Source organism: Glossina fuscipes, unplaced genomic scaffold (assembly GCF_014805625.2).
Source record: "Glossina fuscipes isolate IAEA_lab_2018 unplaced genomic scaffold, Yale_Gfus_2 60, whole genome shotgun sequence".
Taxonomy (NCBI): Eukaryota; Metazoa; Arthropoda; class Insecta; order Diptera; family Glossinidae; genus Glossina; species Glossina fuscipes.
The window spans coordinates 298,461-316,623 of record NW_023998432.1 but is presented as its reverse complement, the minus strand read 5'-3'; the positions used below and the strand labels follow the sequence as shown (position 1 = coordinate 316,623).

Here is an 18,163-nt window from a genome sequence, read left to right as displayed (position 1 = left end):
TGTGTGTGTGTGTGTGTGTGTGTGTGTGTATGTTTAGTTGTTACACTTAAATGAATTATGAAACAAGCACTGCCAAAAATTACTATAGCCTGCTGCTCTCGCGTATTTGCGCTTTATCGGTTCCATTGATTTTTTGCAAATGATTGTTTGTTAAAATAACCGGCAAATTATTATTATAAGGAGGAACTTCATCACCAGCAAATACTGAATTATCATGACCTTGTATATGGCGGGTATGAGCTTCAATATCTTTATCATACTTATTGGTAGTTTCTTCGGTTTTCGGTTTACCTTCCAACATGAAGCAGGTGATGAGAAACAAAATCGAACCTAAAAAACAGGAAAGAAGAACTTTTTAATCTTTTTCCCTTTTATTATGTATTTAAAAATCAATTAATGTCGAATGAAACTTACTTATGCCATACATGCCGGCGTAGAATATCATAATGGCTCCTCGATAACCAATTTTTTTGGCCACTGGATCAACGAAGATGGGGAGATTGCCGCCAATATTATTCATAACAAACAGGAATACACCAATCGTCGAAGAACGCACTTTTAACGGTACAATTTCGACAACAATGGCAAAAACAATGCCAAACCACATTTCCGCAAAGAAATATGAAAGACCCAAAGTAATCATAGCCCATAAAGGATTAAAGTATACAGAGCCAAAGGCCGGTAGGGTAGCTACCAATTGACTTAACGCCAAAACAATAGCTCTAGATCGAACGCCCATCTTAGCTACGATACGATCAGAAACAATACCGCCCACCACAACACCAACGCTGCCAATACCAATAGTTACACAAAATAACCACCAGCCCAAATCCACATCAGGAAAATAAATGTTATAATACAAGTCCGCGTTATAAGCAAAAGTCATACCGCCCGAATGACGTATAGAAGCAGCGATCATTAGCATAATCATGGCAGGATTTTTTAGTACTGACCATAAGTTACCCTTTTTTCCGCTCTTATCTTGCATATTGGTTTCAGCAATAGCTTTACGTTCCGGCTCTTTAAGAGTAGTCCCCGTTAATATAGCCATCAGAATAGCCAAGATGCCAGTACCTAAATACGTTACGCGCCAGCCCAAATTAAAGAAATTGGCTTTGGTAATGTAACGACCCACAGGAAAAGCTATACCGTAACCACCATATATGCCCCAATTGAAAATAGCCATCACCAAAGCTCGTTTAGATTCGGGAAAAATATCCGACATAATGCCAGTAGCTAAAGGATTGCAGCCAGATTCTCTGTTTTCCAAAAAAAGAAAAGAAAAATTTCAAATTTTAAATATTCAGCACAAACACGTATGTCATTTATATTCGCCCAGTATTTCAGAATTTCGAATATTTATTAACTCTGGCGCGTATATTAAAATCTAAATGTTTAGTGGGTCATTAAGACGCATTTTCCTATTGAGGTTTGTTAATGAGTTTCGCGAATATTTCTAGCACAAATTATAACATAGATTCAAATCAATAAAATATTGTTCGATGCATTTATCTGATTATTACAAGTTGTTTTTCAAACTTACAAGAAGTAATGAACCAAGTATCTTATTCGTTTCTTTCAATATTAGAAGCGAAGTGGCATGGCCCACAGTAGGGCATTATACACAAATTTTACTTATTTGTTCATAACTCACCCTGCCGCCATAATCATTCTTAATACGACCAACTGCCAATACTCTTTGACAGTGCCTTGTAGAATAATAGCTATTCCAAATATTACAGTGCAGACGGTCAACATTTTAACACGATTATATTTGTCAGCTGCCACACCCATAAATACTCCAGCAATAGTAAAAATTAATATGAACGTTGGGCCCGCTAAGATTTGATATTCAATACCTAAGCCATTGTAGTTCCATTCACAGTAATTAGTGCCATTGATATCTAAAGCTAAGCAACTAAAAGATAAATAAGAGGAAGCATACATTAAATTCTTTCGTTTTTTTTGCTCAATTTCCTTACTTACCTCGTCTCGTTCGTTACTGCTGAACATTGCTCTGGAAGTTCTGTTCTCTCGAACATTGTTGTATTCATTTGACACGCTATGTCGCCATAATCCAAGTCTATGGCTGTCTGTTTCGATGTTACACCAATAAGATAATGACCCAATTCTCCTAGAATATATCCTACTGTTAGTACTCCCAAGACATAGGAACTATAAAAAGAGCTCAGGCGGGATAGTACCGATATCATTCTAACGAATAACTAGAAATGAAAAGGATATTTAGAGAACTGATCGTTAAATATTTTTAAATAGTTTAACTACTTTGCTTTAAAATTTTTCTTTGTCTTATTTACGCCCAAACAAAGTTATCTTAAATATTATTAATGTAAAAAAGTATGAAAATCATTCTCGACATTTATTTTAGAAAGCTAAAAAATTAAATCTTGAAATTCCATAAAATTAGATGCGCCTGATCGATTTCCACTCTAAGATCATCTATTGAATATGAACGTCGTTTGGAAAATGAAGAGACGTTCTCAACTGATGTTATACCGAAGACTTATCCTTTAAATGAATTTGAACTATTTTCAAACCAAGTAACCTGGTAAGAATTTGCACTGTTCTCGTCAAATTTGAAAATGATATTTTCGTTCTTGTGACTGTAACGAAATTTACAATAACAATTCGCATGGACAGATGCAGATGCACAGACCTTGTTCAGAGTTTAATTCCGATTGAGAAATATATATAAATTCTAGGGTCTCTGAAGGATTTTGGAACGTGTTGCAAAGATTTTAGCAAAATGACTTCATCTGAATCTTTTGGTGTAATGTAAATATAAAAAAATGGCAAGCGTGTACGTAAGCGTGTAAGTATATTACTCTTCAACGCATGATTGTACGCAAAGCTAATGACACTGGCTTCGCAAACGTTTTCCAGTCAACTTTAAGCTATTTGTCTCCTTTCGATTCGATCATATCTGATGACGTTAATAGACTTTTCATTCTTGTCGATCGCATTTATACTTGTACTATTAATCGATCAATTATTTGTACGATAAGTCAGATCAGTGCGTGCTATTTCGTTATCGGTTTGGCTAGCTTTCAAAAATTTCAATACAGTCTTTTTCTTCTCCTCACATGGGCACTCGGGAGAGGTTGTTGAAGTGAATTATCCATTTCCTTATTATAAGTTCAAAAGACGTAGAGATGTGAAAGTCTATTTGTATTGCCAATTGTTACAACATTTTTTCATTTTTACCCTTATTTTGTCAGAATAGCAATATCTACATTTTAGTTTGCAAAGGGTTATGGAATTTTTGGAATAATTATTTCATTATTCATGCAAAATGTAATGAACTGAAATCTGAAACTTTGTTATTGAAATTGAACGTTGCAAAAATTGCCCCCTATCTTATATATATGTATAACAGTTGGAATGTACATTGTAACATAGAAACAAAAAAATTTATATTATTCAGAATGAAAAGAAAAAAAGCAACAAAACCTTGTTTTTGCATTCCAAAACAAAAATAACGGTACGAGCAACTGTGATGTACACTATTTCAATACGAGGCAAAGTACTTTTTAAAATACATTGGATAATAATTGCTTTTGGAAAAATTGTTTCCAATCTTTCTCAAATATGGGCAATTTTGTTCCTAAAAGGATAAGGATGTAGTATACTTTACTTACTTAACCATTTAAAATAAGCTAAGTAACAATTGTTTTAAGACCTATTAATGAATTGTATCCAACCAGCATACTGATTATTTTTAGTTAACTAGCTCTCACTTCGACAATATAACTTGAAAGTCATCCCGTTTTGCACTAGGTATAGCTTTCCTCATTGGAAATTTTATTTCGAAAAAATAAAGGGCAATTTTCACGTTTGTTTCTTTATAAGTAATTAGTATCCAGTATACCTAATATTTTGAGTGACCAAGTATTATTAGAATAACCAGACTATACCTAGGAAATCCAGCGATAAGTTACATTATAAAAATAAGATGTATAGGCAACGTTTTACTAAAAATTAGACCTGCCCTTCCATCAGCAACAACTAAATTACTTTTCATCGATTAATAACAAGGAACGTCGCTAGAATCGAACTGATGCAAAGTATGCTCAGCCTATAGAAAATTTGAAGTGTTATGCGAAGACATGGACTGTTATTTTTTTGCCATGAAATAAAAATATTTATACCGCAGCTCCAAGCCAAATTCGTACAACCAGCGAAAATCTTTGTTTTATGTAATATGTTTAAAATTAAATGTTGCTATAACAAGTACGAAAATTATGTTATATAATACATATATATTCGGTCATGACCGAATCTCTTATACCCATCATCGTTGTCCTGAAAAAGGCAAAACAAAGTAAAGAAACTAAAATTTCGTGCTCTATAATATGAAGTGAGCGCGGCTGATTTTGACTATTTTTTTGCCAATTTTTGCCTATGTGTCTCTGGGAAAGTTTAAATGAGTTCCAAATTCTTATGCAAATTTGTAGGTGGTATCTTAATTGTCGATTACGGAAGAGTGTTTACGACACATACTACACAGTTGGACAAACGGGTAGCCGGACATGCTTAGGTGCATTCCAAATTTGAAACTGGCTAAGAATGTATATAATTTATGCAGTTTTTGGAGCCTGTTTCAGCGCGTTACAGTGGTTATGAAAAAAAATTCATTTTTGGTGCACTACAATATTGAGTAAGCGTGGTAAATTTTTTGCATTTTTGCATAGATGCTACAGCATTACGCACAGAATATACTTTCTACTACTATATAGTCAATTTTTTAAACCATTTGATAAACATCGGTGTCCTCACATTACGTGAGTTTTGTAAGCATGTCCTTCAACCGATTAGGTCCATTTTCAATACAAGCGTGCGCCCAAGGACTTCCAACGTTTCTGCCACATTTGAAGTCGATAGCTTCATTAGGCTTCATTAGGTTCGCAGAACGGACAGACGAACATATATACTTTGCTTTGTTTTGACAATGAGAGTATACCCCTAACCCTTCGGTGATAGGTGTAAAAAAGTATGCAATGGCCTTACTTATTACTTCAATAATTTAATATGTGACGCTGCCAAATATAAATATTTTTATTCAATATTTATTCAACCGCATTCGCAATAGGCTCTAAATCATAACCTTCAAATAAATAAACAGACAAAATATATGTAGATAAGCGCGTGTGTCGCGATTTACAGGTTTTCAAAAGTTTACAAACTCATACGTTAAACTAATTTCAATTGGAATTATCGCAAGACTGATTATGGTATGCAAAAATAGCTGCTTCCTTAAATACATGATAAGATTTATTGAAAAGTTTCTTGATCAAACAAAAGAAAAAAGCTCGAGCTTTCTACGTAGCAAAAATAAAAGGAAGTGAAAGGTATCTATCTTTTGGGATTAAAAAGTTGTTGTTAAAAAATTATTTTCAGTAAACTTTAAATTGACATTTTCTTTGTGCAATTTTTAAGCGCTAATTGACTATATTAAGTATATTGTTTAAATGTTTAAAAACGCAATAATTTATAAATCTTATATTAATATTAAGTAATCTAACTTTTTAATAGCCGGTAGCGTTAACATTAAATCCATATAAAGCATAAGTATCTCAATTATGAAATAAATTAAATTTCAATCTTATCTATAATGAGGTTTTGTTAGAAAAAATTTCAATTTCTTCTAAATGAAATGTTTGTTTGCACTGTAACGACATTATCGAAATTTCCAAGTAATACTCATTGCACCTGTTCGAATGTTCGTTGATCTTAATGAACCTAACGTTATTGTATTGAGATCAATTTCTCACTTTGGGTGTGAAATTCTTTGTTGTTAAATACTAAATATTAAATACGAAATAATTTATTAAAAAACAATTTGAGTTTTTTTTTTTAATGTTTATTATCGAAGGGCGGAAAGTGGTTTACAAGCTTTTATAACATTTATAAATATGCATTAGAGAATGCACAAAGCATATATGAGCTTGATCAGAATCCGTGTCGATTTAATCTCCTTCGTCTGTGTGCTTGTCTTTCATTACACTATTAATGTCAATCTCTACGTTTGGAAAAATTGAGATAGAAAATGAAAATGTTAGGTTAATAGCTGCGAACCAAGTTAAAAATACTCGTAATCCATCCGCATCCATATCTGCAATGAACAAAACTTTATCGTAAATATTTTCTAAGACCACCTAAGTAAGTAGCAAGCATAGAGAGCAAAATTCGTAATCGACTTGTAGTCGCGCCAATAATGCATGGAGAATGTTAATTTTCACTCTATAGGAAACGTCGTTCTGCTAACTGGTGAATGTATTTCCTAGAAACAGCTTAAAATCCCTCCACAAACTGACATTTGAATATCTAACAGAGTAATTTGCAATTCCAAGTTATGAGTTTAAGTTGAGGGTGGCTGTCAATGATGCGTTAATAACTTTCTCGTTTTTATACCATACACCACAAGTGATGTAGGGCATGTTAAGTTAGTGCGGACGTATGTAACACCTAGAAGGATTTGAGATAGAGCAATCTTTTGTTATACCGATCATTTCATTATAATTTTCTGATGAAATTTTGTACACTAACGTGCTTTGACCCAAGGACTAATTATATTGAAAACGATTTGGATCGGACCACTTTTTGACCATTCCCCATATACCCCCATATACCGCCTTAGGTTGAAGAGTCGTTATAATGTCGTTTTTATATGGCAAAAAGATCTAATTTTCAATATTTCATGGTGACGACAATTCGTTCGCAATAGTGAATTTAGACAAGTTAGGTCTATTTTTTTGGATACCATTGCATATGAGGATTCTCAGGAAATGTGAACGCTGTAAAAAGGCCAAAAGGCCCAATTGTGAATGTTTTCTGATAGAAATTTGTTCGTGATAGTGTAATAATTTGACATAAAAATAAAGCGGAGCAAATTTGAGGCACATGGATCTATTTCCCATTCCCTATAAGACTTCTCCTGAATAGCAAGTCCTTTAGAAAAAGATTTCATGAGGAAAATTGGTTTATACTTGTAATTTAGAAAAAAAAAAAACAAATTAGGAGTAGCGAGCTTCGATCACGTAGGTCTATTTGTTAGACCCCAATATATGTAGAGGTCACCGTGAAAAGCAAACCCTTATATGGAGAGAAAGTCTGTTTACTAGCTTTTGATGATGATGATGATGATGATGATGATGATGCGAACGATAAGTTAAGTTTCCAAAATATAGATAACATCATGTGATATTTTGGGCATCCTCCAATAAGCGGGCTTTCATGAAAAGCACACTTTTGCAGGAAAATGATGCTTAATTTTCACTTTACTATTACTAAAACCAATGAATGATTGTATTAGGCGAGGCGGGGTAGTGGAGTAGATTATCAATTGTCCGTTTCGTCCGACTATGAAGTTCTTGTTCTTTCGTTTTTTTTTTTTTGTTCTTCAATAGTTTCATAAGTGCTTACGTCTCGCTGTACAAGCTATTGTTTAAAAAAAATATTTATTGAAATAAATAACTAAACAAGCGGAAAGTTTATCAACATTTCACATATATTTCTTGCTTTCTCCGTCTTATTGATTTTCTATATAAAACCACGATTTTCATTATTTCAAGGTTTTTATAAGCTTACCACTAATCTTTTGTAGAACCAAATTACCGATTAACTGTGAGGAGTATATATTTTATAGCTTCTAAATGAAAAAAAAAAAAATTTTTTTTTATTACTATCCTGTTTGCTTTACTGCTTAATTATTTTACATTTCAGTCATTAAGTAAATCAATTCTAATCAGATTAGTATATCTAACATATTTAAAATGAAATTTTCTACAAGCCGCTTAAGGATAGACGAGTCGGTGATGCAGAAAGTGTCACTGCCCAATTTTTAGAAGGGAAAAAAAACTGTACATCGACAAAAGTTGTATAAAAATCTTCCTATGCGAAATGAATCTGTGAGTTGGGCCAGAAACTAGAATCAACCAGGAAATTGTTTGCCACTAGTGGGATTTTGTGTTTGGCCAGATTCAATTTTGCTGAAATCTGAAGTCTTTAAGGTCCAAGAAGGTAATGAAAAGTAAACATATCCTATTTATCGCTTGATTAACTCGACTTTAATAATTGCGACCACCCTATAAGATAAAAGGTTAGGAGAATCAAGGGCACTCCAAGGCTCTCATTTAATTGAAAGTGGTGTATAAATAAAAGACGCAAAGAGAAGCAAATGTTTTTAGCGAAGTCAGAGGGACGATTGAGCTGAGAGTGAACTGCTTTAGCGTAATCCATTATAATTTCTCATATTAACATATCGTTGCGAGCTCCTAATCTAAAAGTAACTATAGTAGAATAAACAAAATATCAATTATAAAGCGGTCCATTATTCTCTTATCTATTTTGCGATTCTACAGACAAAGAATAACTGTGCACTGAATTCGCTATTTCAGGAATAGTATGCACAAATATATACGTAGTATACAGACAAATAGGTAGACGAATATAGGTAAACGAAAAATGTCGTGGCGTTTTTTAGAATAGTTTCAAAGTTTCAAGACAGGTAAGTTTCATAATATTATATATATTTCTTATATATGTCAAGCCATGGTATGTACAATAGACAGAGCTAGCATTTCTTAATTCAATCGAAAGTAATTGAGTTTTGAAAAAATGCGAGAAATTGCGTTAAATTCGACAATATCGTCGCGATCACGACACCAACGCTTTATAGTTCTTTGAAAGCATTTATGGTGTTTATGGTAAAGATACGTTATCGAAACGTGCAGAAAATAAATGATTCGCTCATTTTCACTCTGGAAATTGCGATGTTAAGAACTCCCCGCTCTGGTCTGTTAACACTAGAAAGACTGAAACTTAGTATAATAATTTAGTTGAAATTAATTTTTAATGTTTTTCACATTATTTAAAGTTATATAATACGTTATTAGTAAATATTAGATAATAAAACAAGTGAAAAGCACTTATGAGTTATTACATGTATTACGTACATTTTTTTTCAAATTAAAATGAAAATTTCTTCATAAGTACATTTTCCACAAACATACTTTTTGCATTTTTCATTTAAATATTGGTCGTTTTGTTGTTGCGGCAAGGTCGTGCTTAATAAATTCTACGTTTGTTAGGATGGTTTGCATTTGACGATCTTGCAGCTGACATTGTGGGTATTCTTGGGTCTTGTAAAATCTTCTGTCTTGTATTTTCATATATTCAATGGAAAGCTGTTCTGCTACTTGAAACAAGAACTCGTATTTTCGTCGTATTTGTATTTCCTTCGTTTCTTTGTAAAGGATCCAAGCATTTGTAGCCGCCAAGTCTAAAGCATTGTGAAAATATTTGGAGTGGTCATCTACTTTTCGGTCATCCCGCTTTTACTGCATATTTTCTGGCCACTTGATCGGTAATATCAATTTCAAATTTGGCGCTACTATAAAATTTAATAGTTTGAGGTAAAAGTTTTTTATTACTTTATATTTTGCCCTGGTTTATGGCAAGCTTGACACTGCTTTCAATGAACTTATTCCATATCTTTGAAACCAATGCAAATTTATCTGGTTTTAGGCGCTTACATCGTTCGTTTCTTCTGTGAAAACGGATGAATAACATTACATAGTCTTTCTAAAAAATACGGGACCCCACTTTGTTGACCATAAATAGCTCGATTTTAAATTTTATGCACGTATTGCCAAATGTCGAATGCCGAATACGGACAAATTAAAATCCGGGAAATTTGAGGGGCCGCCTAGAGGTATTGGAAAACTTCATGAACGAACCTTTTGTCAAGATACCGGACCATTGTGTTACAAAGTTAATACTGTCCGATCGGTTCATAGCGAACATACCCTCAAGATCGCGCTTGGACGGGTAAGATTTTGAACATGGGGTGGAAATAAGGACATAGTGCACTGACGGTTTAAAATTGGCAAATGACAAAACTGGGGCTGGCGTTTGTGCCATACCAATGGCACATCGTTCTTCCATTATCCAAGGAGAAGTCTGCGCAATTACCGCATGTGCATCTGAGTGCTTGAGAAGACAGTGCAGGGGAGAGCGGATCTGCATTTACTCTAACAGCCAAGCCTTAATTTCCTAAAGGGGCGAATGGTAACGTGCAGGCTTGTTTGGAAGGCCTTCAAACACAGAATGAGCTAGGCAGGCACAAAGAAGTGCCGCCGATATGAACGCCTGGCTATTTGGGGGTTAGGGGCAACGAAACGGCTTATTGTCTAGCCAACAGGTGAGACCGAGGAATCATGATAGGCTAGTATCGCAATGGGCACAGAATAAATCGGATCACTTTCGGAAGCAATATATAGGACAACGGCAGGCTAAAAGATTCTGGTACGGTACATAAACTACTGGAACTAAGAAGAAGCGATCTAGGTTTAGTCATCGGCTTCTGCATGGATTATCATTCCTTCAGGTCCTATTTGAAAAACATGTGTATGTTCGATATCGATTCATGCAGATTTGAGCGTAACGTCCCATCACATTCTATGTGAATTTGAGGCCATTAGCAGACTCGGACACCACGTGTTTGGGGAACATTTTAATACGCTAAGCTCGGTATGCTGCTCCGGTCCAAAAAAGGAGCCTGGATTCATAAAAATCCTAAAGGAGAGGGCTAGGAGCACGGCTGTGTAGAATGGTCGTCTGGGTCGCGGCATGGTTTGCGCACGTAATTAATAATAAATTAATACGATATTATATCATTAAAAATATAATTTTTTTTCTAATCCAAATTAAAACGTAATCAAAATGATTTCTTTGGACAATCTATTGTTAAAGTTGATGAAATTTTTCGATATATTGGCGAAGGTTGGCACATTTATCTGCGCAAGTAAAAATTGACCTAATAACCACCTTTGAACACATTTCCATAAGGCTAGATAAAAGAGAAGCTCGACTTTTGGTTCCCAATTGGGTTAACAATTAAAAATTCAATTAAGTCAATTTTCATCTGCTAATCGAAAGAAAAGTGCGCGAGTTTTGAAGAGATTGATAGCGAGCGATGCAAATGTCATATATATAGGAATAATGTCCGGACTAGAAGATAGATGAAGACGCATAAACGATTACAAAGCCCGGATTTACGAGATGGAAAGTAATCCCTCGTTTGAAATTGCAATGAAAGGGAATCGAATGTTCTCCACTCTCTAATTTCAATTAATGCGATTAAAGTGCCCAGAATTGATCATAACAAAAAGGCATCGTCTTCCACCACGGTAAACGACAAAACTTTGCAATATTCATCGAAAGCTTGCTCGTACGTTGCCTGGAGAACTACCTGATTCAGCGAAATTTTACAAATTCTACAGTTGCGACATGATAACAGTTTTTCAGAAAAATGATACAAGTTTATCGATCAAAATGAAAATAGGAAGACGCTCCCAGCCAAAATTGAGGATTACTTTCCGCTTCGCTTTTGCGGGTGACGCACGGACATATGCGAATTTAATCATTTTCAAAACGAAAGTTTTTCGCGCAAACGCTCGCCAACTGTTTTCGTATTTTTTCATAGCTTAAGCATTCGCGTAGCCTTGGTTGCATTTTTTCTAGTTTAACGCAGTGCCGTAAAAGGCGTCTTTACGTTTTCAACGATAGCGTGTAAACAATTGAAACTTATACCGTATTAATGCCAATATCTAAGCTATCTTTATCTGTAATGTTGTGACAATTGAATGCCTTATGCACGTTTTTTATGCACGCCGGTTTATCCATTCGCTTAAGGTACCAACGGCGTATTGTCTTCCCTCGGAGAGTTCACAGTCATGACGAATGAAACGAATGTAATGAGGCACGACCCACCATTTAATACTCTACAACACTTCGCTTCATACTGTCACTCATATATCAGCTTTTCAAAATAAGGGGATTAATGAAAAGCGGTCGAAAAACTGACGCGATCTGAACGATTTTTAACAGCGTGCGTCCCTGGGCCAGAGCATGTTGGTGTACGAAATTTCATCAAAATATCGGAATAATTGCGGCTTTGGACACAAGAAAAAAAGACGGACGGAGAGACGGATGAGCTTAGATCGGCACAATAAAAAGGGCATCTATCGCGAGTCCTTTTGGGTGTTGTATACATGTGCACTTAATTGCACTTAATAAACCCTGTTTTCGTGAATCAACGGAGTGTGTAAAACTTGGTAGAAAGAAAAGTGAAACTGAAAACAAGGGTAATCCTTTTACAATTTTGTGAAAACGTGCAATTTGTAATCCATAATAGAGAGTGAATCGGAAATTTGGTGCAAATATTTACGTTATATTTATCAGAATTAATAAAACACTGCGTTTTTCATAAAAATACTTAAGATGATACGCATACAAGATTCGCCCGGCCTAAGGTATTTACAACATTCATGCTTGTTTTAAATTGTAGCTCATAAAAGAGTAACCATGTTTTGAAAAGAATTATGTAGGCATAGAATTTTCTATGCAATTAATGTGCAGTGTGTCTGCATTCATTGCTAGAGTTCATTGCATTCATACATTCAGGCGTATAATAATTTAATCAAAAAAAAAAAAGGAGAGGAAAAAAATATTCAGCAATAATAACAACAAAAAACTTCAGGAATGAATTGCATCTGCTAGAGTTGTTGTCGTGCGACAGCAATTTGTTTAAAAAGAAAGATTTGTACAAATTTAAATATCTATGAAAATATTTATAATATGTATTTGGTTTTTGTTATTGTCACAATTTATACACAATTTCGTGTCAAGTGTAATAAATCTGAATAGATTTTCTTGAAGTTTGATTAAGTAGCAGTTAACAATGATTACAATGTCAAGGTGCCCGTACACACCATGTACACCATGCACATATGCTTACATAATTATCTGCGTGTATGCAATTACAAATCTATAAATTATATATGCATAGAGGTACGTTGCTTCGCAAAAGCATGCTTCAGTGGTTTTAAACGCATAAATCTTGACACATTTGGCATTAGAGTGTGCAATGTGTGAAGTTATATATTTGTTTTCTTTTTTTTTTTTTTTTTTTTATTGGCTATATTTTATTATTGTGTATAAAAGCAGCAACAACATTACAACAAAGTGTATAAACACATGTTGCATTTGGCATATAAAGGAAATACCGATAATTAAAATTGTTAACCATTTTTAAAAGTAAATCAAAAAATGTTAACTGAATGATAGATATGCGACGACTTTACTCTTATATCGATCGATTAAGTATCATTTCAAAAATTGTTTATCTCTAATGTTAATGTATGTACGATTAAAATATATTTATGCCATGTTTTCGACTTAAGTATCAAAAGAAAAGCAAACAAATGAAAAGAAATATTGTTGAAGCTATGCTCCCCACAATGACAACCTAGTGTGCACACTACAATTTATTGTATATTAATATATATATACATAAGTCATCTCTTACTATACATAATACGCATACGTCACTAAAGCAAATTTTTTTGTCAAAATTTATTATAATTCTATGAAATTTTAATATATCACTGGCTGACTGAATCAAGGGAAGGCATAATAGCACAGTCCAGTTCAGTAATGTTCACTTTTTGTGCGAAGTTTTACCAAATGGGATCGAACGTTGTTATGTTAAAAAATCACGATATCGTAATATTTGGCGTATAGTAGTAATTTTTCACATTTCAACTATCTTTCCACAAAGCTGACTGCCTCCAAATGGGTGTGTCACGGATATCGAGTTTTATTGTCAACATTAATGCTCCGCTTAATCTACGTCGTAGTTAATTTATTTAAGTTGTTCATATCGTAACGTATTCGCTATTCATCGACCGTCCCGATTTTTCGAATCGAATTATAACGCTTGTAGTTTGTTTGGCTCTCGCTAGATTTTTCGGTTTTATTTAAAGCTTTGGAGAACTATTTTATATATGCTGCGGGGCTATAATTTATACCAGTGGAAAAAGCTTTAAAGGTAGTTCGTTGATGGGGTGGTCATCGCTGCTTTGCTCAGCACCCTGTGGTACTAATTATGAGAATTTATTTTACATTGTAATAATAGCCCAAAGTAACAAGGACCGACACGTTAGGTTCTGAATAATCTGGCCATAGAAATTCATGTCATCTAGTGTTGTGCGATCACGGTTTTTTGTGAGGAGGCAGGGACTTACTAGTCGGATAGAATAACATGTTTTTTATTTGTCGAAACTTCTGAAGTCGAAAAATTTCATAACAAAAAAGGAATCTGTGAATATAAATATTTGTCGTTTTTGCGGCTAGATTTTTGTTCTTGTCGAAATGTTTTTCTTCAGAATAGGATCACAATATTTTTGGGATTCAGCGTGCTTCAACTTGTTCGGAGGGTGAGTCTTCAAAGTCGTGTTAGTCGATATAGACTGCCCCCTGTGCATCAAATGTACGCACACTTAGAGCGGAGGCGTTCTTGGGCAATTCGTAAGCAATTGGAAACGCTGCGACCAAAGATCTCCCTGTACATTCGGTATTTCTAATAGTCTTCTAATGTTTGTCTTGGTTTTTGCAAAAATTTCTACATCGCCAATTCGCAACGAACTTTATGCATGAATGATCGACCTTTCGCGAAAAAATTGAGAAAATCGAAAATTACTCCGAATCGATGAGAGACTATCGTCTCTCGAAACTCTCTTTACTTCTTGCATTTTTTCACTCTCTCTCTCTTGCAGGCCGGAGAGGAGAAAAGAACATTTTTTTCGAAAAATTAGAGCCACATGCACGGATGTGTTCATATACTCTAAACATCTTATATTGCGATACTTTGGGTTTATCACTATACACTTAGACGTATATGCGGTAGCTAACCTTTCGTAAATGTTTTATGATCGCAAATTTTAGAGATCAACAGTGCCCAAATAATAGGAAGACCTTAGAATGCAATTCGAAGCCAAGATGTAAATTTTGCGGCAATTCACCTCTGTACACAGATATTATGAGAGAAAAAAAAAAAAAAACATTGCGCCGAAGATTATCATTGCGAATACAATTTTTTTCTTAAGCGAATATAATAAAATTAAAGGCAAAACGCATTTTACGATGAGTAAAGAATCCGTTTTCATTATTTCCAGCTTGACATTATTAATCCAATATCTAGTTTAAAGAAAAATTTTGATTTTAACTTTTTATTGAATCTGCATAGAATGATATGGGAAAAGAACGGTGTTTTCGTCATGTTGTCGTAATTTGGAAATATCGGCATTTCTCACGTGTGAAGCCCATAAGAGGTAAAGCATAACACCGTATCAACATTTGGGAAGTCGCCTAGAACTTCTAATTGCTTTCATCGGCCCATCGATGCCTTAGTGCTGCGACACACACATTTGGACAGAAAAATTGGTGTATGTTGTTTTATGTTGTTGGAGAGTATTTTTTCCATTTTCCTCCTACTACATATTATATTCATTACGTATTTATAAAGTAAAAACATTTGTGCATTTCAAAATAGTTTTAGAGTTATGTTAAGCATAAACAAAAACTTAAAAAAAATTAATTTCAAAAATATCGCATGTTTTCAACTGGACAGTAAAATAGATGTGTATACAAGAATTTAAATGTTAAATAATAGTTTGTACTTAAAAGTAACCATTGCAAAATAAATCAATTCGGGCAGTCAATAATCAGTATAACCGTTGTTGGTTTTAAGCACAGTCTCGATTTTTGTAGGCATGGAAGAAATTAATTATCGCAAGTTTTTCTACTGGGACGTTATGCCATACTTTTTGAACACTTTTCCACAATTCCGTTTTATTGCTACAAGAGACCTGACACCATTTTAGTCCCCCCAAACATTGTCAGAAGGACTGAGGCCAGGAGAGTGATTTGGCTGGCCATTTAGTGGCATGGTTCCGGCATACCGGTTTCAGCATGCGGTAACATTTTTATATAGAAATCTATCCATAGTGTTTTCTCTGACATCTACCGGACCGATACTCTCCCAAGAAAACAGCCCCATATCATAAGATTTCTTCCGCCATGCTTCACAACTTTTTTAGTCAATCTAATGTAGAACTCTTTTCCTGTTGACAGGGATACATCTCTTCCCGCATTGTTTCCAAACCAATCTTTTTGTTTGTTTCATCGTTCCAAAGTACATTTTTTCGTTATTCTTCTTCTTCTTGTTTGCCCCAATTTTTATGGGGTAAAGCAAAGTCTTTGTCCTACACCAAATTAACTTTTCTGAGCAAGGCAAATTTCCGAGCTATTCTTCCTGATAGATTGGGACCTAACAGATGTTGACGAACAGCTCAGGTAATACAACATAGACGTAGACGTCTTGAACGGATCTCGCCTTGTTAAAATTATAATGCAGGATAAGCTTGACACAAAACTGTGGCTACTCAATTTCAAAGTACCATCTTTAGTCTTCACTCCAGAGCACATACGATCTCTCGCATTTATAAACAATGTTATCTCCTACATCACGCGTCGTACAGTGTATATTAAATTTTTACGGACGTATGAATAACATCCAGAAGGACGATATTCGATAGACTCAGCTTTTATATTATATCCGCATGTAGCGTATTATTTTGGAACGATCGTTATATGAAAACAATCACCAAAATTTTTAAAATTTTTTGAATTATAGAAAATCGACGCACAGCAATCCGAAAAATTTGAATCAGATGAGCAGTTCATTAAACCACGATATACATAAAGATTTCAGGGAAAAGTAAATCTTTTTATTACAGAAAGGTTTAAGTTTAGGTAATTTATGGTAGTATGTAACTTAATATTTTGTATGTCACGTGATGCAAGGACTCTCATCGAGAGTAGGCCCTTCTATGGCAACAAAGTTTCATTTTTAGTGCATTATGATGATAAAAGCTACTGATTAATAAAATATTTGATAAGAAAATAAATTTTGCTAAATTTAAACTCCTCCTACATAGCTTCTTGAGTAAAAATGAAGCTGTTACATGAAAACATGGTACAATTTTTGTTATTTTATCATGACAATAAGCGAAGAATTGCATTAGACAAGGTAGTATAGGGTATCTTATGTTTGGCCTTGCCAACTATAGTATTTAGCCTTTTTCTTTTGTTCTTTAAGTTTTAAATAAACAAAGTTAAGCGCTAAAAAAAAAGAATGGAGAAAGCAGTACTTTTTGTAATTAATTTGACGAACCACTCTGCTAATGGCGTTTTAATGGCTCCGATTTCTATGGTGATACTGAAACCTTAAATATCTTTGCTGAATAGTTCCTGCGACGTTATAACTAACTCGGTTTCAATTCCGAAGTTGGTCATCTAGAAAACAGGTCTCTAAACATAGTTCGCCGGCGCCTGATGGTATTCCATGATGTATACTCAAATCATGCTCTGGCGAGCTATGTGGTGTTATTTGAAAAATTTTTAATCAGACCCTTAAACTCAGGTGTGTTGCCTTTATATTGGAAGAATAGTTTCTTTATTCCGCTTCACAAATGTAGTAACAGGCATCACCTTGTGAAGGCATATATAGAGGCATTCCGAAGTTAAGTGTCTTATCTGAATTGTTTAGCGAATTGTTACTCGGCATTCAGCTTTTGCTATCAAATCTTTTATTTCCCTATTCCATCACGGCTTTCTGTTACGAATCTTTTAGAGTTTACTTGTCATATCATTTCAAGCCTTTTTCTAGTGGTTCTCACACGGATCTGATATATACTGATTTTAGTAAAGCGTTTGACTTAGTTAACCATAACTTATTGATCTTCAAAGTACCGGGGTCCGTCTTCCTTTTGCACTTGTTAAAGCAGATGGTCACTCAGGGTTTTGTTTGACACCGCCAACTCAAATGAATTTCCTGTGAAGGCAGCCAGTTAGGCCCCCTTTTATTTATTCTATACATCAAGGATTTCTATTCGGTGATTAAATACATATCTTAATCTACGCTGACGAAGTTAAACTGTTTTCCATCTCCTCAGAATCGCAATCGTGTCAGTTTCAAATTGTACTTAAATAATTTGGTTACATAGCGGTCGTTAAATTTTATGAAATTGTATCTACAAAATTGCAAGAAGCTTTCTTTCTCAAGGAGGAAGTTATTCAATACTGGGTATTTCATCGATTCACACAAGTTGGGAAACGTGGACGCATTCATCGATTTAGGCGTTCTATTCTGTTGCTCATTGAGCCCTTTTTAAGTAAAGCTAGATCCCCGCCAGATTTCATTAAGAGGTGGTCCGAAGAGCTTTAAGAGCCTTCCATT

At 34.4% G+C, this 18,163-nt stretch overlaps 1 protein-coding gene across 2 annotated transcripts in view; it reads right to left on the bottom strand.

Moving 5' to 3' along the window:
* Positions 1–6: 6 nt before the first annotated feature.
* Positions 7–18,163, bottom strand: part of LOC119637712 (putative metabolite transport protein HI_1104) — a 31,438-nt gene continuing 13,281 nt past the window's right edge. The window contains exons 1-4 of one of the 2 annotated variants that reach the window (XM_038033916.1): positions 1,987–2,213; positions 1,655–1,918; positions 415–1,259; positions 7–330 (exon numbers count right to left, since the gene is read on the bottom strand). In XM_038033916.1, coding sequence (XP_037889844.1) covers positions 83–330; positions 415–1,259; positions 1,655–1,918; positions 1,987–2,213 — 1,584 coding nt within the window. In that variant the 3' untranslated portion in view covers positions 7–82. Of the gene's footprint in view, positions 331–414; positions 1,260–1,654; positions 1,919–1,986; positions 2,226–18,163 lie in introns of those variants that run through there. The other variant, XM_038033915.1, reaches the window with a different exon arrangement.